At 38.6% G+C, this 25,621-nt stretch overlaps 1 protein-coding gene and 1 pseudogene across 1 annotated transcript in view; both read right to left on the bottom strand.

Annotated features, from left to right (window-relative positions):
* KDM5B (lysine demethylase 5B) overlaps positions 1 to 25,621 on the bottom strand; it is an 89,592-nt gene that overhangs the window by 27,288 nt on the left and 36,683 nt on the right. The window contains exons 5-14 of the mRNA XM_045982822.1: positions 20,866 to 21,000; positions 18,989 to 19,085; positions 17,664 to 17,773; positions 14,617 to 14,775; positions 14,045 to 14,164; positions 12,422 to 12,580; positions 10,166 to 10,347; positions 8,739 to 8,901; positions 4,530 to 4,649; positions 3,130 to 3,324 (exon numbers count right to left, since the gene is read on the bottom strand). Coding sequence (XP_045838778.1) covers positions 3,130 to 3,324; positions 4,530 to 4,649; positions 8,739 to 8,901; positions 10,166 to 10,347; positions 12,422 to 12,580; positions 14,045 to 14,164; positions 14,617 to 14,775; positions 17,664 to 17,773; positions 18,989 to 19,085; positions 20,866 to 21,000 — 1,440 coding nt within the window. The remainder of the gene's footprint in view (positions 1 to 3,129; positions 3,325 to 4,529; positions 4,650 to 8,738; positions 8,902 to 10,165; positions 10,348 to 12,421; positions 12,581 to 14,044; positions 14,165 to 14,616; positions 14,776 to 17,663; positions 17,774 to 18,988; positions 19,086 to 20,865; positions 21,001 to 25,621) is intronic.
* Positions 15,261 to 15,451, bottom strand: LOC123928506 (annotated as a pseudogene).

Here is a 25,621-nt window from a genome sequence, read left to right as displayed (position 1 = left end):
GCTGGAGAATCCATAAAAAGAACAAAAGTAAATAAAAGCAAGAAGAAAGGACTATCATGAAGCAATGACTGATGGGAAGATGCTGAGTAGTCAATTAGCTTTCATAGGCCAAGTTACCTAAAGGAATAGTATTTATCTGAAATGTTAGAAATATGTATAAGACACTAAAGTCATAATAAATCATTTCCTAACTGAAACAGTATCAAGTAAAATGAGGTCTTAAACCAATAAATTTTAATTGCAGTTTGTAACATCTAGAGAGTCCTCCCTAAGATATGCCTTTTGTCACTGAAAGATCAAGCTTTGACCACCTTTCCTCCCTATCCGAACCTGGATCCAAATCCAACCGTGAGAATGCCAGAATCTGATAAAGTCAATTTATGAACCATCAAGCTCCTTTGTTTTACTGTTTTATTCTGTATTTTAACCCTTTGATCACTTCCTGCTGATTACATGGACCAACAAAAACAGAGAAGAGTAAAGAAACTGCTAATGAATGAATTTTGGTTTTAAACTGGAACTGATCAGGGATATCTGGGTGGCTCAGCTGGTTAAGCCTCTGCCTTTGGCTCTTTGCTCAGCAGGGATCCTGCTTCTCCCTTTCCCTCTACCTGCCGCTCCTCCCATTTGGGCTCTCTCATTCTCTCTCTCTCTCTGACAAATAAATAAAATCTAAAAAAAAGTAAAATAAAAAAATTAACTGGAGGGGCGCCTGGGTGGCTCAGTGGGTTAAAGCCTCTGCCTTCGGCTCAGGTCATGATCTCAGGGTCCTGAGATCAAGTCTCACATCGGGCTCTCTGCTCAGCAGGGAGCCTGCTTTCTCCTCTCTCTCTGCCTACCTCTCTGTTTACCTGTGATCTCTGTCTGTCAAATAAAAAAAATAAAAAATAAATTAACTGGAACTAATTAAAAAGGACTACAAGATAAAAAGTAGTTGCAATTTTTATTTAAAATGAGCTTAAGGACCAACTTTATGGATCTTAGTTAAGAACGAATGATATACAGTTCACCCGATTTTAACCTGTCAATTTCCACATCTGGAAAAACTTGTAAGTTCTCAAAGTTCTACAAATGAGTTACCATTTTTGATGTAAGGCCTTAGTAAGGCACTTACACCCTCTGGGCATTGTTTCCCTAACCTATAAAATATCAGAGGAAGGTGAGTAACTTGCTGTTGGTCCATAACAGGCTTCAGGGAGCCAACCCTCAAGGATTCTATCTAAAAAGTCACATTAAAAAACAAAACAAAACAAAACAAAACAAAACAGTGTGACTCTATTTGTAGATTCCAAAACAATCTCTTAAGAAAAGCCAATAGAACTATTATTGAGTTTAGCAAGGTTGCAGAACATAAAAAATCAATATGCAAGTCAATTACATTTATAAATGCTAGCAATTAACTGTCTGAAATTAAAAAATTTTAAGGCATCATTTATAAAAGTACCAAAAAACAAAAAGTACATGATTTTTTTAAAAAAGATTTTATCTATTTATGTGACAGACCAAGAGAGCTCAAGCAGGCAGAGCAGCAGAGGGAGAGGGAGAAGGAGAAGCAGGACTCCCCACGGAGCAGGGAGTCCAATGTGGGGCCTGATCCCAGGATGCTGGGATCATGACCTGAGCTGAAGGTAGTCGCTTAACCAACTGAGCCACCCAGGAGCCCAAGTGAGTGATTTTTAAACCCAAGAAAATATGTCTAAGATCTGTGTGTTGCAATCTGCAAAATAAGAAAGAACTCAAGACTTAAATAAATGGTGGATCTACTATATCCATGAATTGGAAGACTCAACATTGTTAAAGATATCAATTCTCCCAACTATATTCAAGGATTTAATGGAGTCCTAATAAAGTGCCACAGGATTTTTGGTAGAAATCAGTAAGCCAATTCTCAAATTCATATGGAAAGCAAAGAACTAAAATAGCCAAACCAATTTTTTTTTTTTTTAAGATTTTGTATTTATTTATTTGACAGAGAGAGAGATCACAAGTAGGCAGAGAGGCAGGCAGAGAGAGAGGAGGAAGCAGGCTCCCCGCAGAGCAGAGAGCCGGACGCGGGGCTCGATCCCAGGACCCCGAGAACACAACCCGAGCCGAAGGCAGCAGCCCAATCCACTGAGCCACCCAGGTGCCCCGCCAAACCAATTTTTAAAATGAACAAAGCTGGAGGACTCAAACTACCTAATTTCAAGACTCATTACAAAGTTACAGCAATCAAGACCATATGGTAATAGCAAGAGAATAAATGCATAGGTTAAGAGAGTAAAACAGTCTAGCAATAGACCCACATACAGGTGAACTGATTTCAAAACAAAGGTGCCAGGGTATTCTTAAGAAATGGTGCTGAAACGATGAGAAATCCATATTTAAAAAACAGTAATTTCAACCCACACCTTGTACCATAAATGAAAATTACTTGAGATGAATTAGAGATTTACTTGTAAAACCTAAACTAAAAATTCTAGATGACTAACAGGAAAAGGCCTTTGTGACTTTGGGTTAGGGAAGATTTCTTAAAGACATAAAAAAAGATAAGGGGTGGCTTAGTCGGTCAAGCATCTGACTCTTGATTTCAGCTCTGGTCGGCTCAGGTTGTGATCGCAGGGTGGTGAGATCGAGGCCCACCTCAGTGGGGAATCTGCTTGAGATTCTCTCCCTCTCCCTCTGCCCTTCCCAACCCTGCCAAAAGACCCATAAAAGAAACAACTGCTTAACTGCACTTCATCAAAATAATAAACTTATGCTTTAGAAAGACAGTGCTCTGAGAATGAAAAGATAAGCCACTGAATGGAAGAAATATTTGCAGAACGCTTATGTGATAAAGGACTGGTATACAGGATGAACAGACATCTCACAACAATTCAATAAAAAAGGGGGTGGGGGGAAAATATCTGAACAGTTAACCAAGGAGATAATATATAAAGAATAAATACGTATATACACAATAGGATGTTCAGTAAATCAGTGGCCATTAGAGAAAATTAAAACCACCATGAGATATTAATACACATCTATCAGAATGGGTCTTAGATGAAAGTAGTCTAAGACAAGACTTCTTAAAACAGTATTAACATGTAAGAATTTTACTAAGTTATACCCAGAGCCATGCAATTGGGATTCCAGAAAACTTACCAATTTACGGACAGTTTCTCTTAAAGCCTTCTCATCCTCAATCATAATGGCCATGTCTTTCTGAACAGTTGAAGCCACCACGACATCTAGTACATCAGCCTTGGAAGCCATCTTGCAAATCATCTCATCATGGGAAAATACACAATAGCGGTGAAGCAAGCGGTAATGCTCCACACACTGTCGGCCTAATGGCAGCTGTGTCAAAAGACAGAGGATAAAATGTGACATTCATCTTTTCCCTTCTTATTTACAAAGACTTTTGACCATTATCAAATTACCAAAGATCATATTCCAGGTCATAATACATACATCAACCCTACAGCCAGACTCTAAGAGGCCTTGGGCCTTTTTTAATCTTTGCATCTCAAAGATCTGGCATATTAGATACCTTAATTAAAAAGCAGTTTAAAAAAGCCAACATACAGTGGTACCTGGCCAGCTTGGTCAAAAGAGCATGCAACTCTTCATCTTGGGGTCGTGAGTTCCAGACCCATGTTGGGTGCAGAAATTAATTAAAGACACTTTTAAAAAAACCCAATGTATTAACGATGTAGTTAATGTCCAGAACAATGTATAATCTAAAGATTTTATTTATTTATTTGACAGACAGAGATCACAAGTAGGCAGAGAGGCAGGCAGAGAGAGAGAGGAGGAAGCAGGCTCCCTGCAGAGCAGAGAGCCGGATGTGGGACTCGATCCCAGGACCCTGAGATCATGACCTGAGCCGAAGGCAGAGGCTTAACCCACTGAGCCACCCAGGCGCCCCCAGAACAATGTATAATCTAAATGGACATGTGAATTTACACATTCCCTGAAACAACTATGTTGAACTGTTATGGTTAAACCTACTTCAGGGAAAATGATGCTCCAAACTACATAATGAAAAATAATTTTAGATATAGGTAGTACTATTACTCAGTAAAGCACCGAGACAAGGTTATAATTCATTAGATTTAACATCACATATTTTAAACAAGATCTTTTTACATAAATTAAAAGTATTAATACTAATATAAAAATTCTACTTTGCAACTGAAAGCAAGTACATCATTAAAAAAAGTTGTGTTGTAGACGATCTAAGGTAGCGTTGTATAGTCTTAAGATGGAACTCTTTGTCATGAGTTTGCAATGAGAGACTGAATTTTGCCCCCAGTGTAAATCAACACTCATTTATTCATCAAGCCTCACTTTTACAGAAGAAAAACTTATCAGCTAAAGGCTTGGTTTACAGTGTGGTGCCAAGTGCTTTATCCCACTGTGGATGGTAAATAATTTGCAGACCAGCCATTTGAGAAGCAACAGGTTTAAGAAACCACACATGAAAGCTTCTTAAGTATTATATGCCATTTCTGTAGGAAAACAATACATTTGAAAAGGCGCACTACATCATGATTACATACCCAATCAACAGTGCAGAAGTTAACAGCCTCAGCAAAATTAAAACCTTGATTAAAACCACTGTGGTAGGCTCTTGGAAATGTAATCACGAACTCCCCAGCACACTGATTAGTTCGGTAAACCTAGAGAAACAGAAATTAGGGATTTTTAGTGACATTCATGAAAGACAATCTAGACACAGACTATCAGATGATTCTCCAGAAGGAGAGGCTTTTTTCCAAAACAAAAAACAAAACAAAACAAACAAAAAAAAAACCACACCAGAACAGAATGTAACATAAAGAATTATGGTAAAATAATCAAAGAGATACTCAACTCTGCCACAAGATGGGAGCAGTATCCCAGATTATGAGGGCTGATTAGTATCTGAACAGAAAACATGGCTTTCAGTAGGTTTTGACTACAAAAATTTAGCTACATCCAGAATTAGGACATACCTAAATATAACTGCAATTAAGAATATTCTAAATAAAATGTAAAAAAAAAAAAAAAAAGAATATTCTAGGGGTAGGGGCGCTAGGGTGGCTCAGTGAGTTAAGTCTCTGCCTTTGGCTCAGGTCATGATCCCAGCGTCCTGGGATCGAGCTCCCATCTGGCTCTCTGCTCAGCAGGGACTCTGTTCGCCCCCGTACAACCCCCTCTTCTTCCTGCCTCTCTGCCTACTTGTGATCTCTGTCAAAAAAAATAAATAAAATCTTAAAAAAAAAAAAAAAGAATATTCTAGGGGCCCCTGGGTGGCTCACTGCCTTTAGCTCAGGTCATGATCCCAGGGTCCTGGGATCCAGTCCCACATTGGGCTCTCTGCTCAGCAGGGAGCTGCTTCCCCTCTCTCTCTGTCTACTTGTGTTCTCTGTCAAATAAATAAATAAAATCTTAAAAAAAAAAATATTCTATTATTATTATACCAAAATAGAATCTACCACCAATTAATGAAATTGTACTATTTTTCAAGTATGTCATCCCATAAAGAGATCTTGATTTAGGCCTCACCTATCTCCCTTCAATAATTTCCCTTTTCCCACCACCCACTCAAAAACCACCTGTAGTAAGGGTAGCAATCTCTTGGACACGAGCCTTAGCAACGTTTTTCTGGATAGGTCTCAGGTAAGGGAAATAAGTAAAAATACACTACTGGGACTACAGCAAGCTAAAAAGCTGTTGCGAGCCTGCTTCCCTCTCTCTCTCTCTGCCTGCCTCTCTGTCTACTTGTGATCTCTCTCTGTCAAATAAATAAATAAATTCTTTAAAAAAAAAAAAAAATAGACCTGAATATACATTTTGCCAAAGAAGATATACAGATGGCCAACAGGTATATGAGAAGAGGCTCAACATCACTAATCATCAGGTAAATGCAAATCAATACCACAGTGAGAGATCATTTCACATCTATTAGAATGGCTAATATCAAAAAGACAAAGAAATAACAAGTCTTGGCAAGGATGTGGAGAAAACGGAACCTTAGGAATAGAAATCGGTGCAGCCACCATGGAAGTATGTGAACCCCTGTGTTCAATACAACATTATCTATAATGGCCAAGATACGGAAGCAACGTTAAGCGTCCATCGACAGATGAATGAATAAAGATGTGGTATAAATATAGAATGGAAAGTTACTCGGCCATAATCTTGCCATTCACAACAACATGGACGGACTCAGAGAATATTATGCTAAGTGAAATAAGTCAGTGAAAGAAAAATACCATGATATCATTTTTATGTGGAATCGAAAACACAAAAATAAAACCAGAAAAAGACTCAGACACAGAACAAACTGGTGGTTGCCAAAGAGTAGGGGGGGTGGGGGCATAGGCAGAAGGGGATTAAGAGGTACAAACTTCTGGTTATAAAAAATTAATAAAAATAAATAAGTCACAAGGATTAAAGTACAGCACAGGGAATATAATCAATAATAACTTTGTATGGTGACAGATGATAACTACACTTACTGTGGTGAGCATTTTGCTATGTATAGAACTGTCAGATCACTATGATATACAACTGAATCTAATGGTGTATCAACTAAACTTCAGTTAAGTTTTTTATTTTTTAAGGTTTTATTTATTTGACAGAGAGACCGTACGAGAGAGAACACAAGCAGGGGAAGCAGGAGAGGGAGAAGCAGGCTCCCTGCCAAGCAGAGAGCCCAATGCAGGGCTCGATCCCAGGACCTGAGCTGAAGGCAGACGCTTAGAGACTGAGCCATCCTGGCACCCCCTTCAATAAAGTTTTAATTTAAAAAACCTATATTGCTCTAGACACACAAATCCCTGCTGAGCAGAGAGCCTGCTGCGGGGCTTCATCCCAGAACCCTGAGATCATGACCTGAGCCAAAGGCAGAGGCTTGACCCACTGAGCCACCCAGGCGCCCCTAGCCATGTGTACTGTAATCTGCCATTCAGGGTTCAAATATAGTTAGCAGTTTGAAGACCACTACCCACCACATGAACACAATCCCTCTTACTGCTAGTACTTCCTTCCCTCTACCCCAAATCTGCCAAAAATATTCCTTCTCAGAGATCCAAGTTTTACTTCAAATGGTCATTTTGGGTCCTTTCTAATTCTCCATAGAGTTAATGGGTCAGCCTCCTCGACACCACCATCAAACCACACCACAATGCCATTATCTGTGTAAACACTATCCGCCTTTTCTGATAGATTATGAATCCAGGCCCGCATCGGGCTCTCTGAGTCCCCAAATGCACAGGTTCACTCATCCATCTCCGTGGTCCAGAATCAAGTCTCAAGGGTTCTTCAATTTAATAACTGAGAACCATGGCCAGAGGTCCCATTTAGGGCAAGTTACTTATAACAAATCAGAAAGATCAATCAATATGAGGGGGGAAAAAATCAATGTGGAAAATATCAATGAGGAGACACTGGCATTTTATTGGTCATTATTTTCTAAGCCATTGTCCATGAATAATTTATAATCCCTCGAAGAAAAATCCTTCCCATCTGCCCCCATTTACTAGCCTGTGAACCCCAAAAGCATGAAATTTAGGTCAGAGCAACACTAGGAATTAATTCACTTTAGCACAGTAAATGTATCATTTACACCTGACTTAGCAAACTAAGATGGACCCCCTCAATTTCATACATTTCAATCTGGCCTCCCAAGATATCTTCAGAGCATTCTCCAGCAGGAAAGCAGTATACAAGTTAAGAGTCACTTTGTATATCAACTGCAGAGGCAGTATCACCAACAGCACCTTTCAGTCTAGAGGAGACACCCTTAAATCCAAGCCCAGAAGCTTAAATTAATTTTTTTGTTAGGGGCACCTGGGTGCGTCAGTCTCAGCGTCCTGGGATGGAGCCCCCCATGTTGGGGCTCCCCACTGATCAGGGGTCTGTTTCTCCCTTTCCCCCCAACTTGTGCATGTGCTCTCTCTCAAAGAAATAAAATGTTAAAAATTAATTAAATAACCAAGCAAGCAAGCTTAACTAGAGGTGGAGGTTTTTTTTTTTTGTTTTGTTTTTTGTTTTTTTTTTTTTTTTTTTAAAGATCTTATTTATTTGACAGAGAGAAATCACAAGAGAGGCAGGCAGAGAGAGAGGAAGGGAAGCAGGCTCTCCGCTGAGCGGAGAGCCCCACGCGGGACTCGATCCCAGGATCCTGAGATCATGACCCGAGCCGAAGGCAGCGGCTTAACCCACTGAGCTACCCAGGCGCCCCTAGAGGTGGAGGTTTAACTAATACCTACCAAGCATGTAAATTATTTCAGTTTATCATTCAGAATTAAGTTCATGTAGATTCCATAAATTATTTTTTTAAGTATGGACAGAGTATGAAAGATTCTGACACTAGAGTTTAGATCTAACTGTAACAGAAGTCAGAGATTTTCACAGTAATTTATACAGACAAGTAACATTAAGGTTTTTGTTGCATTGAAAGAAGTTCTAAGGAAAAATTATAGTCTAGAAACCCTAAAATAGACCCTGAATAAAAAAGAAAGCATCATTACTTATTATTTGCAAAATATGGCCGCTGGCAACCTAGTTATTAGCTGCAACAAATTGGTTTTTATGGTGTCTGAGGATCCAGTCCTACTGGCTTATTGCAATATAGTATCAAATTCCACCAAACAGCTGTTTTTTCTATCCAGTTATAGTATGGAACACACATAACTAAATCAACTTCATAAAAAAACTGAGTAAGAGGGAAGAGAAGTGGTGGGTTAAGCCTAAGTACAGGAGAATGACCCAGAACATACAGGCACTTCGTGAGTCATCAGGGTATTGGGGTTCATGATGGTCACAAGCTGATGGAGAAGATCTGGCTGGGACACAAAGAGCTCTGGAGCTAGTTTCTTCATTACATTTTCTAGCTGCTCAGCAGCATACCCTGGGACTCCATACCAGGTTTTTGGCTCACCCCTAGAAACAGATTGTAAAAATAAATCAATCTCAAGAAATATATAAACATCAAATTTCATTAGAAAAAACCAGTCTGCAACACCAACACAAACAAAATGGTTAACAAGTCATGTTTTTCAGACCCTGCTTTGTAAGATCATGCCACAAAGGAAATGTTCAAACTGAGTGTCATGAGAAATGTGATCTGAACATATGCAATGCATCTTCCCCCTTCACACACATAGTTTAAATGAGAGACTTTCCATCTGAGGCTCCCCTCCTCCCTCCCATTTTTATCTGACTCTTTAGAAAATGTAAATATCTAGAATTTCTAAAAATACGAGGCATCATATGTTAGCTACAGGATATGTGGTTACCGCAGTCTCTTATAGCAACTGACAAGGGATGGCAACTCTCCATCTTCCTTTTCCCTTGTCCATTCTGACGGGCGAGGGTAAATCAAACACTAATAAGGCAATTAGCATTTCCAAAGAGCTCTTATTCTTCAAAGCACTTTAAATTGTCAACCAATTAATCTGTAACATCCCTGTGAGGTATGGGAAATATAACCTTCATTTTACAGCTGGGAGCAATTGCCTAGGGAGGCAGAACTGACGCTCCACATATATTTCCCAACTCTCTCTTTCTTGTGGTACATCCTCAAATTCCTCGTGTGGGGATTTAAGTGAGTTACAGAGCTTCAGATGTTTCCATACTTAGAAAAGCAAAGGAAACAGAGAGGGTAAAAACAGATGTGAAAGAAGACACGGCTTTAGCTGAAGAGTTTAAAAAGTAAAAAAAGTTTGAGTATCTGCACCCCACCTCCATGCACTCGTGCACTGATGAAGTCCATTCTACTGTGTGTAATGATGCCAAAACTCAGTGCAACAAAACAGAAGCTGGCGGGCCCAAGGAGCTGGAGGGCACTTTGGGACCTATATTCCACTATTCGTCCAAAGGATATCTGGGCTGTCACTGCCACAGAATGGGATTTCTCCATAGGAAAAGTAATGTTCAGTGCTTTTTAATCTTTCCATGAGCAAAGGCTTATTGACTTTCAATAATAGCTGTTTATCCCCTCCCCGGAAACATGTTATACTTGAAAAATAGTATATATGCAATTTCAGGGGATTGATTGGATTTCCTAGGATCATTAAGAACCACTGCCTTATTAAGATGCCTGGATTCAACAGCAGTGAAAAAACAGTTCCTTACTCTTCAGACACATTTAAAAAGTCTCCAGCCCAGCTCGCATACGATTCATAGGTTATGTGGAACTTCTTACCAGTGCAGGTAGTTAATTGAATAGCTCCAGTGGTCTTCAATATGCCAACAGAATGAAGAAAAGCACATTCCTACATACAACCAAGGAAGTTTCATGCCACATATATCAGCAGTAATGTGAGCAAGGACAGACTGCTCCATCACTGGCATATTGTTCAAATTCCAGCCACTATCAAGGTACTCCTAAAAAGGAAAGAAAAAAGGTACAGAGGATTAGCTACGCATGCTAACATTTTAAATTCTCAATGTTTCAAAAAGATGGCTGAAAACAGTCTCCCTCAAAATAAAAAGGTAAGGATTGGAGAAAAGGAGGGGAGACCACTCTGCTAACTTCTTAGATGCCCACAGATTACTTCTGCTCGGTTTTAAGCTTAATATAAATAGATTCACATAGTATATACTTTTTTATCTGTATAGCCACCCCCTTGTGTTGGCTATAGAAGAAATAAGATAGTAATGAGTCTGTTTATACCAAGTCCAAAAACAGGCAAACTAATCTATGGTGTTATAACTCAGGATAGTGATTGTCCTGAGGGTGAGAGAAGTGGTTGTCCTGAGACAGGGAAGGTAGCAAAAGAGGGAGGAAAAAAGGGGAACTTCTGGGGTAAGGTCTGGTAATAACTGGTAATGTCCTAATTTCCTGTTCTAGTGCTGGTTACAGGCATGTACTCAATTTCTGAAAATTCAGTGTGCATATGATTATGTACTTTTGTGCATGTATGTTGCATTTCAAAAAGATTTTTAAAAATCTGACTTCCGGGCGCCTGGGTACTCAGTGGGTTAAGCCTCTGCCTTCGGCTCAGGTCATGATCCTGGGGTCCTGGGATAGAGCCTGCATCAGACTCTCTGCTCAGCAGGGGACCTGCTTCCCTCTCTCTCTCTTTCTGTCTGCCTCTCTGCCTACTTGTGATCTCTGTCAAATAAATAAAATCTTTAAAAATCTGACTTCCTACTAGAATTGGAATAGAAACCCTCCTAGACGTTTGCTATTGTGGAAAATAATAGACTCATAAACACTAAAGTTCAAAAATAAATTGAGCTCTGGTTCCAATCCCTCAAATTTTCTTCAGAAGGTAATATCATAGGGGCGCCTAGGTGGCTCAGTGGATTAAGCCGCTGCCTTCGGCTCAGGTCATGATCTCAGGGTCCTGGGATCGAGCCCCGCGTCGGGCTCTCTGCTCCGCAGGGAACCTGCTTCCTCCTCTCTCTGCCTCTCTGCCTACTTGTGATCTCTCTCTCTCTCTGTCAAATAAATAAAATAAAATTAAAAAAAAAAAAAGAAGGTAATATCATAGTTATAGACTGAAGGCAAAGGGAGGTTAAGTACTCTTCCCATATCACCACAATGTAGTTGAACAGCTGGGACTAGAATTCTTCTATGGGCTCTTTCTGCTTTTCTTGAAATCATTAAAAATCTAGTAATCAGGGCACCTGGGTGGCTCAGTGGGTTAAGTCTCTGCCTTCGGCTCAGGTCATGATTTTAGGGTCCTGGGATCGAGTCCCGCATCAGGCTCTCTGTTCAGCAGGGAGCCTGCTTCCCGCTCTCTCTCTCTGCTTGCCTCTGCCTACCTGTGATCTCTCTCTGTCAAATAAATAAACAGAATCTTAAAAAAACAAAAAAAAAAATCTAGTAATCAGGAGTGCCTTGGTGGTTCATTCGGTTAAGTGTCTGGCACTTGGTTTTGGCTCAGGTCATGATCTCAGGGTCCTAGGATCCTGACAAGAGCCCTGTGTCAGGCCTCCCTGCTCAGCGGGGAGTCTGCTTATCTTTCTTCCTCTGTCTCTCTCTCCCCGCTTGCACTTGCTCACTCTCTCTCAAATAAATAAAATTTTTTAAAAATCTGGTAATCAGGGCGCCTGGGTGGCTCAGTGGGTTAAGCCGCTGCCTTCGGCTCAGGTCATGATCTCAGGGTCCTGGGATCGAGTCCCGCATCAGGCTCTCTGCTCAGCAGGGAGACTGCTTCCCTCTCTCTCTCTCTGCCTGCCTCTCTGTCTACTTGTGATCTCTCTCTGTCAAATAAATAAAAATTAAAAAAATCTTTAAAAAAAAAAATCTGGTAATCAAAAATGTACTGAACGTGATCATAAATTATTTCAAGTGAATCAAACAGAATTTTAATTAATAATTCAAGTTCTAACTACACACATGTGAACTAAGGCAATTAATCCTGTATTAAGCACTTTAGATAAGGATAAACTATGAGGTTTAAACGCAGGTCTCTGCTTGAACGAGAAGTGCCTCCAGGTGAAAGCCTACCTCCTCCTCAGGCGAAAGTTTGATTTTTCCATCTCGGACAGGGAAGCCACTGCCAAATTCCTTAGAGGCAATATCCGCTCCATATTCTACTGTGACATCCTCTTCAATAGTGCTTACCAGTCGCCAAAATTCTTTCTCAACTAGTTCTGTGGGAACCATCTGGAAACAAAACAATGAGGAAGACAAAAAACTGAATTTTCAGACATTCACAAACTACCCATGACCAATCTGAAGAGATTAGCTAAGTGATAGGAATCACAGGACAACAACCCTAAGGAAAATCATGCCCATAATATTCCACAATTGATCCCAAGCAGTTTAGACACAGACATTATTTTCTAAAAGCAATTTTGTAACTAAAAAAGTAAAAACTGATTAAGAATCCACATTCCTCTAACACTGACCTGGCCACTATACTAAAAGGAAGTCAAGGAAAGCAAAATTCTGAATCAAAAATGGAGATTTTTTTTGTGTGAGAAATGTAACTTGTAACTTGGTAGACCATTATACACTACTAACAGCTGTGTTTGAATGACACTTCATCCTTTGAGATGTGTTCAAACACACTACCTGAGTCCATCATTTCACTCCTTGCCCTTGACCTGGCTGAGAGTAAGGCAGACAACCGTGATGAGAAAGACAAGAGTGCAAAATATGAACAGAAAGAATAATCCCTTTGCAGCAGCCTGCAGCAGTACAAAGAGCCACGAGACGGCGTGTCCAGGATCTGTTGTTAATCTGATGCAAATCTAGAGAAAGGTAACTTAAATGCCTTCTTAAATTTGTGCACCACCAAGACTGGCTAAGCAAACATACTGGGACATCATACAATGTACGAGGGGTCAAAAGAACTGAAACTCAAATGGAGTATAACTTGAATTTATAAGCCCCTCAAGTAAGCAAACATTTTAAGTAACTAACAGCTAATGCTAGTGCTATCAGGGAAAAACAAGTTCACACACACATTGCTGGGTTCCCATAAATGGTACAGCCATTAAAGTGGGAAGGGGGGAAATGGATAACTATTCTCCTCTGACCTCAGTAAGAACCCCAAGAAAATAATCCAACTAGAGAGATCTAGATGTGTGAAGTGTCTGCTTCAGCAATTTGTTGGTAAGTGAGAAAAACACAGCTCAGGTGTCCAGAATTACAGCAGAAAACCATTTAATTCTGCTGCACTCACTTGACGGAATGTTAAATGCTGAATGAAACATGCTTATGCTTCTAAGAGCATAAATGAACTCATCCTAAAGTTTACGATACTAACTTACAACATAACAATATATAAATGTGTTCCCAATGCATAACATGATGACTGGCACATAAGAGTCATTCAATAAATTGTCAAATTTTCTTTAAGTTACATTTGTTTGAACTAAAAGGATTTCTGATAATTTCCTTTATTAACATCCTGTTATTGCTACTGTATGATGTGTGTGGAAAAGACCATCTGTAGAGAAATCAAGTGAAAAATCAGATTGCATTTTAACATTTTAATTTTTAATATTTTTTTTAATTTTACCATTAAACAAGTTAAAAATAAATGCTAAGTGAAATTGTCTTGATCCACTTTTTTCTAACAGTTTTTAAAATTCCAAATCAAAGCAGTATGTATATACATACATGGACTGGCATGTTGAAATAATCAGATTTGAATGCATCTGCCATTTCCCCAAAAGTACGGAGGGTATAGTCCCTGGCTGCTTGTTCAAAGCCAAATGCTTCTTGTGGCTTACTACACTCCTGTCAAAATAAAAAAGGTAAAAAAGAATATTTTTATTTATATACACACAGTTATATTTTACTTATATATTTTTTAAAAACAGATCAGTAAAATTACTTATGTCGTGTTTAAAATAGAAAAAATGTCTGGATGGATATACAATAAAATAACTTGTCTATCAATTGTGAAATTATACTCTCTTTTAACTCATTTGGTATAAGAATTTTTGCAAAGAACATGCTATGCTTTTTTAAATGAAAAAAAATTTAACTGTAGTTAAAAAATTGTTTCTGCCTCTTAGCTCGTTGCGTAATTGTGGGACTCACTGCTAAGACCTCCGTCCTAGTCAGGCCCTGCCCACTCTTTATCATGAGGCTCACTGTTATGAACTGCTAAATCTAAAACCCAAAAGCAAACAAAAATAACATTATGAAGGAAATTTTCTAATACTATCTCTGCTATTAATTCTTACCTGAGCCAAACACTTAGGACACCTCCAGTCTCCCTTTGGAACATCATGGAGAGGGGGGATCAAGCAAAAGGTGTGGTAACTGTCGTCACACCCGTCACACAAAAGCAGCCGGTCTTCATCATTGCCACTGCCACATAAGAGGCAAACATATAGATCCACCTGCAGCAGTGAAAACAGGTACAGAACAAAGGAGCATGAGCTACATTTGATTTTCTGAAATTCTAAGAACAAAATGGATAGAGGCATAATCTAGTATTCCCATCCTTCAAATGAAAAGGATTTACCTTCCATAAGAGGTATTTTAAATAAAAATTCTTCACCTTTTTTATAAGAGATATTTTAAAATGCTTAATGCATTCCCAACACTAAAATCTAATGTCAGAACTTTTTGAGGGGTGGGTGGGTGGGTGGGTGGGTGTGTGTGTGTGTGTGTGTGTGTGTGTTTTTCTAAAGATTTCTCTGGGGCACCCGCCCAGGTGGCTCATTCGCTTAGGCCTCTGCCTTCAGCTCAAGTCATGATCTCAGGGTTCTGGGATCAAGTCCCCCATTGGGCTGCGCTTCCTGCTCAGTAGGGAGCCTGCTTCTCCCTCTCTCTGCTGCTCCCCCTGCTTGTGCTGTCAAATAAATAAATAAAATCTTAAAAAATAAATAACGATTTTTAAAATTTAGGGCACCTGGGTGGCTCAGTCAGTTAAGTATCCAACTCTTGATTTTGGCTCAGGTCATGACCCGAGATCTCATGCCCCTCTCCCTTTTTTTGAAAAAAATAAATAAATAGCAATAATCGCGCCTCGGATAAACCTCATTGGCTACGATACTGCCACTGCGCCAAGCTTGAAAAAAAAAATAAATAAATAAAAAATAAAAAATAAAATAAAAATAGATTTATTTATTTGAGAGAGAGTATGCATGGAAAGGGCAGAAGGAGAGAAGAGAAAATCCCCAGCAGACTCTGTCTGAGCAGGGAGCCAGAAGTAGGGATTTGTCCCACAGCCCATGAGATCATGACCTGAGCCAAAATCAAGAGTCAGACACTCAACTGACTATGCTGCCCAGGTACCCCTCAGCTGTGTGTTTTAAAGTTTATTACTAGGATATCTAGCTTCCAGTGGCTTAGAGAATGCTAATCTTCTAGAAGAAGAGCATGTTCAGTAATAAATTATCAGTTTAACCAAAAATAGAATTTTAAAGAAAAAATTTCCATTTTGCCATGTTTAAAAGGAAAGAAAAATATTTAAGTTCATTTACCACATTAAATTACTTTATATTGGGGTGCCCAGGTGGCTCAGTGGGTTAAGCCTCTGCCTTCGGGTCAAGTCACAATCTCAGGGTCATGGGATCGAGCCCTGTATCTGGCTCTTTGCTCAGCAGGAAGCCTGCTTCCCCCTCTCTCTCTCTGCCTGCCTCTCTGCCTACTTGTGATCTCTCTGTCAAATAAATAAATAAAATTAAAAAAATAAATAAATAGGGTGCCTGGGTGGCTCGGTGGGTTAAATAAAGCCTCTGCCTTCGGCTCAGGTCAGGATCTCATCTCAGGGTCCTGGGATCCAGCCCTGCATCAGGCTCTCTGCTTAGTAGGGAGCCTGCTTCCCCACCCCGCCCCCTCTGCCTGCCTCTCTGCCTACTTGTGATCTGTTAAATAAAATAAATAAATAAATCTTTTTTTAAAAATAAAGTAAAATAAAAAATAAATCACTTTATATTCTAATTAAGGATTCATGGTTAAGAAGTCCCCCCAAACACAGTGATAAAAATACATAGTTATTATCTGTTAATGGAATGAGCCCCAAAATTCGTATCTTGATGTCTTTTTTTTTTCGTATCTTGATGTTTTAACCCCCAGTACCTCAGAATGTGACTATATTTGGAACAGGGTCTTTAAAGAGGTTAAGATAAAATGAATTCATAATGAGTGGGCTCTAATTCAATATGACTAGTATTCAAGAAGAAGAAATTAGAGGGGCACCTGGGTGACTCAGTGGGCTAAGCCTTTGCCTTTGGCTCAGGTCATGATCTCAGGGTCCTGGCATCGAGCCCCACCTGGGGCTCCTGCTCTGCAGGGAGCCTGCTTCCCCCTCCCTCACTGCCTACTTGTGATCTCTCTCTGTCAAATAAATAAATAAAATCTTAAAAAAGAAGAAGAGATTAGGGCATAGACAGGTACAGAGGAAAGCCACATGAAGACAGGGAGGAGACAACTATCTACAAGCCAAGGAGAGGGGCCTCAGAAAAAAAACAACCCTCCAGACAACTTGATCTTAGAATTCCAACCTCCAGAACCATGAGAAAATAAATTGTTGTTTAGGCCAGTTTGTGATACTTTGATACGGCAGCCCCTAAAAACTAATACATCACCCAGTAATACAGAAACCTAAGAATTCAACTACTCAGGGAATCTTCTAAGTCTTTCTGTTGTAGCAAATAAAAACCTGGGTTCTGATCATTTTCTGATTGTATTTTTTTTTTTCTTTTAGTGGTAGGGTGGGAATGATATTTATGAATAGAAGAATACGTAATTAGAATAATTTCAAATTCCAAGATAAAAAGCACTGTTGTCAAGCTATTCACTGAGCTCTCAAAAGAGGACAGAGAAGAAGAAAAGCAACCAGATCCTCTGTAAAGTCCTCAAGCTTTAAGTTTCCATTTGAGTAAATGGCTACCTAGTCCTTCGATTCTTGTTGGGTGCTCAAGTCCTATTCCCCCAACTCCTTTCCTTTTCTCTTCCTACCCTGTTGTAAAGTTGGAAAACATCAACCCGATTTCTGATCTAGCTCTCAGATTATCTGGATGTGGTCTAATGACTTAGGAACATTCCACATATAATCCAGCTCACATTATTTGTCTTTAAACTCCATGTACTCCAGAAAAATGGCTGTGAATGTCCCCCTCCCCCATATGTTACTATTATCTTCATAATGCATTTGTATTTCCTCAATTAAAAACTGATACTAAATGGACATGAAAAGTTCTTTTAATTGTCACACTCTAAACTAGCAGTCCTAAGGAAGCCATAAAAGTGGTTGAAGTGTTTAAACATGTCAACTCACAGCATTGGTGGCTTTTTTAGATCGGCTCTTGGGTTTTTCCTTCTCACTTTCTACAATGTATTCTTTCTTCTCAATGGTTTCTTGCTTGATGATGCCTTTCACTTCTTTCTCTGTAAGAGGCAATCCGAGTTAGAGCTTCATGTATTACACTTGGCTCACCTTGTTCCCTCACCTCTCTCTCCCCCAAGCACACACAGGACACAAACACAATTTCCTTGTTTCTTTTCAATGCAGGAGCAGCACCGAGTGTTACCATGTTCAAGGGCTAGGTGCTGATAGCTTGTGATAATATGAAAACTCTCACACCATTTAAATGTGGTAATAAATATGGATATGGGTACTTCTGGAGATGTTGCTCAGGTCTGTAGACTTTTAATAAAATAGGAGCTGAAGATACAGTCTTCTTAACATGTTACCAACATATATTATACTGACATATATACTTAGCATGACACCTATTGATGAAAGCAGGTTCCTCCTGACCTTAACTGTACCTCCTCCACATTATAGAGTATCCCTCCATAACCTATGACTACTTACTACCCCAATATCCTGGTTCCAAAGACTGACAATTTCAGCTATAAAAGTTAACTATCAATTAATGAACTATCCTATCATAGATAGGTGCTGTGTTAAATGCTATCCATAGATTACCTTTTGCAACAAATCCATTATAAAGACAAGAAAACGGACATTAAAAGAAATCAAGAAATATCTATAGTCATATAACTAGTCAGTGGTTAGGCCAGGATTCAGATTCAGATCTGTATTTTTAAAAATCCATCTACTTTCCACTACAATGTGCAGCCTTTCCACTAAATTCACCAACCACTAAGAAGAAGCAATTTTATTAACTTCTTGATTTGTATGTGCCTGCCCATATAGGATTGAGGACTTCTCCTTCTAGAGTCCTGAACTTACCTCTCAGTGAGTAACATCAAGCAACGCCAGCTAAACAATTATCAACTAAAATTCAGATTTAAAAACCATGTCTGCCTGCCATGCCTGAAATAAACTTATCAGATATCCAGTCAAAGGCACCTATGTTATGCATAAATCACTTTTTTCAATGAATGCTATTTAACCTAATTCCAAACTAGCAATTAGTGTCAGCTGAGAAACTCAGTCATATTTCTAATATGCAGATCTGTTTACTTCTACGGGTCACTATGAGAACCTGGACATTAACATACTAAGATTTTACTTCAAGACCCAATCCACTGCCTAGTATTCAACAGTTGTTGTAATGTTTTCTTTAAAAATGAATACTTATTTTTACTAATTTACTTTTTACTTTTTTCCTACTCATGGATAAACTATCTTACCATTTTCACATTTTGGAGTTGGACAGCCCATTCGTCGTCTCAGGTTATGAGTTCTGGCTTCTGCTGTCTCTTCTGGTTCTATTTTAATATTCATAGCCTTTAAAAAAAAGTTGTCATATACATAAATATTTCCTTTTAAAAAACAAATCTTCTAAAATCCAACTGAAATCTGCAGGTGACTATAATCTTATAAACAGACATTTAAAACATGCTTCTCTCTCCCACAGAGGTGAGATGTACCCTTAAAATTACTATTATTTAAGGAAAGGAAAAAATCTAGTAAGTTAGAAGAGTATCTACACTTTGACAGGTCAGAAAAAAAATAGGGAAGAATCAAAGGATCAGGAATAAATTCGGGGGAGTATCATTACCCCACTGGGATCAGCTCTGATCTTCTGCCTAGAAGCTTCCCAGTTCTCATCTACTCACCTTACGCTTGATTCAGTCATCACTAAGCCAAATCCTTCCTAGTTATATAAATATCATAATTTCATTAGCCTAGAAAAGTTTGCTGGCTTCTTCCAAAGTTGGCTCGCATTTACAGAAAACTCGGCTTCCGTAATAATTTTCTATTAATTCTTCTGTTAAACCGTTAACACAAGCTACTCTTCTAACATCACTGAAGTATTAAGGATTCCCCTATCATTCAGTCAGTCTAAATTTCCAATGTTTCTCAAAGTGGTAACACTTTTACTAATAAAGCAAAACAACTTTTGTGAAATTTGCGGAACTACACTTGATCATTTTTGCCCGTGTTCATTCGTATGTACTCAGGATGTCCACTGCTGACCAAATGCCTCCCAGGGTGCTATTATCACCCTCAGTGTCTCTCATCAAGGCAAACCTAGGCACCCACAGCACCAGGGCATGTCTTCTACATTTAACGATCAAGAGGTGCTCAAACAAGAATATTTTAGACTAATGAAATCTAAGCATGTTTATGGGCTTTAAATTACCATATTTTCCTATTCTGAGGCAATCTTAATTCAGAAAAATGGAGTTACTAAATTTTTTCCTATCTCTAACTTACCTAAGTTAAAAATAATCCCCTTATTTATATCCATTTCCTCAGGAAACAAAATAGGTATTTTCTTTTTCCCTTTTTTTTTCATCTTGACCAATAATTACTAATAACCAGGGACTGATTTAAATACCTGATTAATGCAACAAGGCTTCCCAGTTCTAAGATGTTCCTAATACATTATCACTGATTCCTAACATTTACATGTCCAATTAAGGTAGGCAAAAACCCCCAAACCTTCACACCTCTGTATGGGAAACAAGGTAACCGGCAAAATACCTTAATAGCAGAAAAATCCTGACGCAAACTGGCTTTCTTATTCGTTCATTCCTCCTGATCATCCCTCATGTTCTTTCATCTTATATATTCAAAGCCTCCACCCCCCTGCTGCCTAATTATTTCCTGTATTACTAAGTGTCTCCCACAGATTCCATACTCCTTTTCAGGAAGCCTGAGAAAAACAGTTTTCACTCTCCTCTAACCTCTCTGTTCAAGAAAGAAGAAAAGTTCCCAGTTCTCTATTCCCTAGCCTCAAACCTCAATAAACACTGCCTAATTTCATCACGGTAACAGGCAAACCAAACACCCTCACAATGAATGCCTATTCTTCCAAACTCTGTCAATAAAGCAGCTGTCTGTTCAGGCAGCAGAAACCTAGAAAGAATTCTTCAATCCCTTACCGCTTTGACAGTACAGTCTCCCCAAGTGTAAAAGCTAGAATACAAACAGCATCCTTCTCTGAGGTTAACAAGATTCAAAACTATGAAGAGCACACGCATGAGAGAAATCTAGTGTCAGACAGATATTGGTACAAGGGCTCAAGAATTCTGTCTGATCAACCTCATGAGGCTCTCACCTCTGCTCTCATGCGTTTTGCTCGTCGGGCTGGGGGGCATGTTTCTGAGGGCTGCACAGACTGCCTCTGGGGAATATCATGAGGTTTGTACTCCTTGTCCTTTGTGTCTGTGCTCAGGTTTGGCTTCTGCAGACACTAGAAATAAAACACAATTTATTAATGAATTTCCTCTCCTTTTTTAAGAATTTCAATGTATTTTTGCAAGGTATTATTTTATAGTTATTTGCACAGATACATAAAAAGTCTGCAATTTTTAAGATCTAAATAAACACAAGTCTGCAGTTACCAATCATATACACACACACACGTAAGAGTTTTAAAAAAAATTTAGTAGGTGAATGGTGTTGCTTTAATTCATTTAACTGCTCATGACATCAGGTTATACCAGGCCACAGCAGGCTCAAGGCATTCCCAATGAACCACTTGCAATTATCCCTGCTTGCAACTGTCAATTAACTGAAGGCTCAAACTGTTAGGCAGGCTTCTTATAAGTTTCCAAAATAACTTTCCATATTGAGAATATTTGATTTTTTACAGTGTTTAGAGTCATAAAATATGGAACCCAATAGGTTTTCTACATTTTAGAATCCTGCAGTTTCAAATATAACTAACAATGTTGTGATCAAAGATATCATCTGAACTGAAAAAAACAGGTGATAAGACTGAAATGTTCTCCATTATTAGTAGTTTTACTTACTTCAACATATTCCTACAAGGTCTAACTCCCAAGACAAAGGCTAATAGGTAGCCCACAGCAATAACTTCCGGTTCTGATCAGACAAGAGTTTCTTCTTGCTTTGATTACTTTTTAGTTGCTGATAGGTATTTAATGCCAACACAACAAAACACAGTAACATCAAAATACCACCACAGATAATATGAATTTCAAGTAACACTTCTTTGTAATAGGACCCAGAAGTATCACAAGAAGCACTTTAAAAAGCAGGTTCCGAACTGTAACCACTTTAGGTATGTATATCATCTATGCTAGAGTAAGACACAGTAAAATAATACTCTTCTAGAGCTCCTGGCTCTATGGGTACCATTACTACTATATAGTCTCACTATTGGCTCCTTCCTCCTAACGTTTGCAGAAAAGAATTCAGAGAATGGTGGGAAATACAAGAATAACAAAAGCTGAGTAATCATCTAACAAAACTTATTTCTAACATTTTAAAAATATAATACACTATTAAAAAACTGATACAGATTTCTTGATATTCTAAACAAGTAAATAATCTACCACAGATACAACAAACATATATATGTGTGTGTGTGTATATACATGTATATGTGTGTGTGTATATATATATATAAATGCTCATTTTAATTAAACTCATATATTGATTTGTCTGGAAATGTTAACAAAATTAGTATGGAATACCACCCTCCATTCCATAGTAAGTTCTCAAATTAAGTATTTAGAGTATATATTTAAGGAAAGCATGCAGATGGGAATTAAACCTATTATCTAAATTAACCTCTTTTGTATTTTAATTTTTTTTTTTTTTAGATTTTTATTTATTTATTTGACAGACAGAGATCACAAGTAGGCAGAGAGGCAGGCAGAGAGAGAGGAGGAAGCAGGCTCCCTGCTGAGCAGAGAGCCCGATGCAGGGCTCGATCCCAGGACCCTGAGATCATGACCTGAGCCGAAGGCAGAGGCTTTAACCCACTGAGCCACCCAGGCGCCCCCCTCTTTTGTATTTTATAAACTTTCTATCTGATACCTAACAGTATGTGTGATCATGCAGGTAACAAACTGAACTGAATCAAGGAACTTTTATAAAGTAGATGGTCAGATATTCAGAGATTAGGAGCACCTGGGTGGCTCAGCTGGCTAAGCATTCAAGTCTTGATTTCAGCTCAGGTCATGACCTCAGGGTCCTGAGATTAAGCCCCAAGTAGGACTCCAAACTCAACAGGGAGTCTGTTTCTCTCCCTCTCTCCTTCCCTACTCATGATCACATGCTCTCTCTCTCCCCCTAAAATAAATAAATCTTTTTTTTTTTTAAAGGAAATTCAGGAGATAAAGGAGATTATATATGTGGTCCCTATCTCTCACAAAGTCCATAAACGATGGTCTGCTTTGTTCTATAAGGACTTTAAAGATTGAAGGTAAAATCAAGCTCAGAAATTTTCAGAATATATATGAAGAGCCTTATTATTTTTTTAAGGTTTTATTGTTATATATTTTTTAAGACTTACTTGACAGAGAGAGAGCACAAGCAGGGGTCACAGGAGGCAGAGGGAGAGGAGAAGCAGACCTGAGCTGCTGAGACATTTAGAAAACAAAGAAATACAAGAGGGGCACCCGGGTGGCACAGTGTGTTCAACATCCAAATCTTGGTTTGGGCTCAGGTTGTGATCTCAGGGTGGTGAGATCAAGCCTGGCATTGGGCTCCATGCTCAGGGCAGAATCTTAGAGTTTCTCCTTCCTTCTCCCTCTCCCACTTCTCCCTCTCTAAAATAAATTAGCCTTGAAAGAAAAAAAGAAAAGAGGAAAGGAAAGGAAAGGAAAGGAAAGGGAAGAAAATGAAAATGAGAAACAGAAGAAAACACAGGACTACAGGAATGGAGCCTCTGTGCCACTGCACCAGTACATCTCTACTCAACTTTTCTTAAGTTTCCCAAAACTTGCTCTCGGCTTCGGTTCACCCTTTTGCAACAATTCCTTTGTTGGGCATCATTTTTTTCTCTTAATATTAAGCCTTTATTTTTTTAGAGAAGTTTTAGGTTTATAGCATAGGTGAGATGAAGGTGGAGATTTACTATACACCCTGCTAGCCCCGCCACGGTCGCCACCCCCACCAGAGTAGTGGTACATTTCTTACAAGTGATGAACCTATGAAGTCCATAGGTGACATTAGGGTTCACTTGTGGTGTACATTCTATAGGTTTGGACAAATGTATAATGCCATGGAGGATATTTTTACTGCTCTAACAATCCTCTGGGCTCTGAGTATTCCCCCACCCCTACCCTCCCCCTCCTGCCCCAAAACCCCTGGCAACCACTGATCTTTTTACTGTTTCTATAGTTTTGCCTTTTCTAGAATACTATGTTTGGAATCACATAATATATGTAGTCTTCTCAGGTTGGTTCATTCAGTTAGTGATATATATTTAAGGCTCCTCTCCTTGTCTTATCATGGCTTGAGATCTCTCTCTTTTTTTTTTTTTTACATCTCCTTTTAATGCCTAATAATATAATACTCCATCGTCTGGATACACCATCGTCCATTTATCCACTTACCTACTTGAAAGACAATTTGGGTGCATTCAACTCTTGGCACTTAAGAGTAGTAAGTTGCTAAAACACATGTGTATGCAGGTTTTGTGTGGACCTAAGTTTTTAACTCCTTTTTGTAAATACCAAAGAACATGACTGCTGGACTGTACGGTAATAGAGTATGTTTAGTTTTCTAAGAAATGGCCAAGTGTCTTCCAGAATGGCTGTGTCATTTTAACATTCCGGCCAGCAATGAATGAAAACTTCTGTTGTCCTCGCCAGCCTTTGTGCTGTCAGTGTTCTGAATTTGGCCATTCTAATAGGTGTGTGGTGCTATTGCTTTCTCCATTCTTTTAAAATATATGTATTCTATTTATCCGTTTTCTAAGAGTTATTTTCAAAAATCAGAAATGAGCAAAAAATTAGGTACAAAAACCGGCCATCACAGTATAATATAACATTCGATAATGGAGAAATCAAGTCTGGCTACAAAAATGGAATGTCAGAGTCATTCAACTAGACTTTCAAAAATATTCAAGGACATGGCAAATGCTCATGATATATTAAGCAGAGGAAAAGCAGATTATAATGTTGTAAATGAAGAATACAATTCCAGTGTGTGTATATATATGCATAAAAAGAGCCTTGAAAGAAAAAACAGGTGAAACGATTAAAGAGTGATTTTATTTTCATCGCACTTTCCTTTGTTTTTAAGCTTTCTGCAGTGAATACCTTTCAGTGCCTAGAATATACTTGGCACACAACGGGCCCCTCAATAAATATTTATCTGTGTTGTAAACGTAATGTTTGTAAAAGGTATCTTTAAATACCTACTCCCCTTCAAACTACAACTGAATAAATGCTTACATTTACGCTACGAAACTTACACTACCTAAGTTTATAGATATTCTTAAAATGTTGCCAACCCATAAAGCAGGCAGACTCTTTCCTCTTACTCATTGTGACTTCCACACTGAAACAGAAAGGTTATGAAGGAGAAAATCTACTGTAGGCAACTGTATATAGATCTGACTATAAAGCAGAGACTTATAGATTCCAAATACAACATTCTAAATAATTTCATCCCTGGTTCATTAAGCATTCACATGTGTATATTTAAAAATTACAACTTTCTGAATATTAGACTGATCATGTTCTTCTAAGCTGAAAAGAAAGTTCTCCTGGAATTGAGTAGGGAGAAAGGAAAGAAAAATGAAATGCTATAAAAATCTATAGGATTTGAGCATTACAGATGGTACGTCTAATATCAAGACAGAGTTTTGATTAGTAGTTTACCCTCTGAAACTATGTTATTATCTTTCTAACTTCACTATAGCACAGTAACAATTCTTAAAATTACAGGGCTTACAGCTCTTGCCTTAGAATAACTCAAAGGGTATAAACGGATTATGACATTACTCTTTCCATCAGTGTCTTCAAATAACTAGGAAGATTTTATAATACAGTTATACTTTAATTACAATAAAAAGTTCCTATTTGAATAAGTTGGCAGATACCATCTTTGTA

The sequence above is a fragment of the Meles meles genome, chromosome 17 (assembly GCF_922984935.1).
Source record: "Meles meles chromosome 17, mMelMel3.1 paternal haplotype, whole genome shotgun sequence".
NCBI classification, from domain to species: domain Eukaryota; kingdom Metazoa; phylum Chordata; class Mammalia; order Carnivora; family Mustelidae; genus Meles; species Meles meles.
This window is presented reverse-complemented; position numbering and strand designations above follow the sequence as displayed.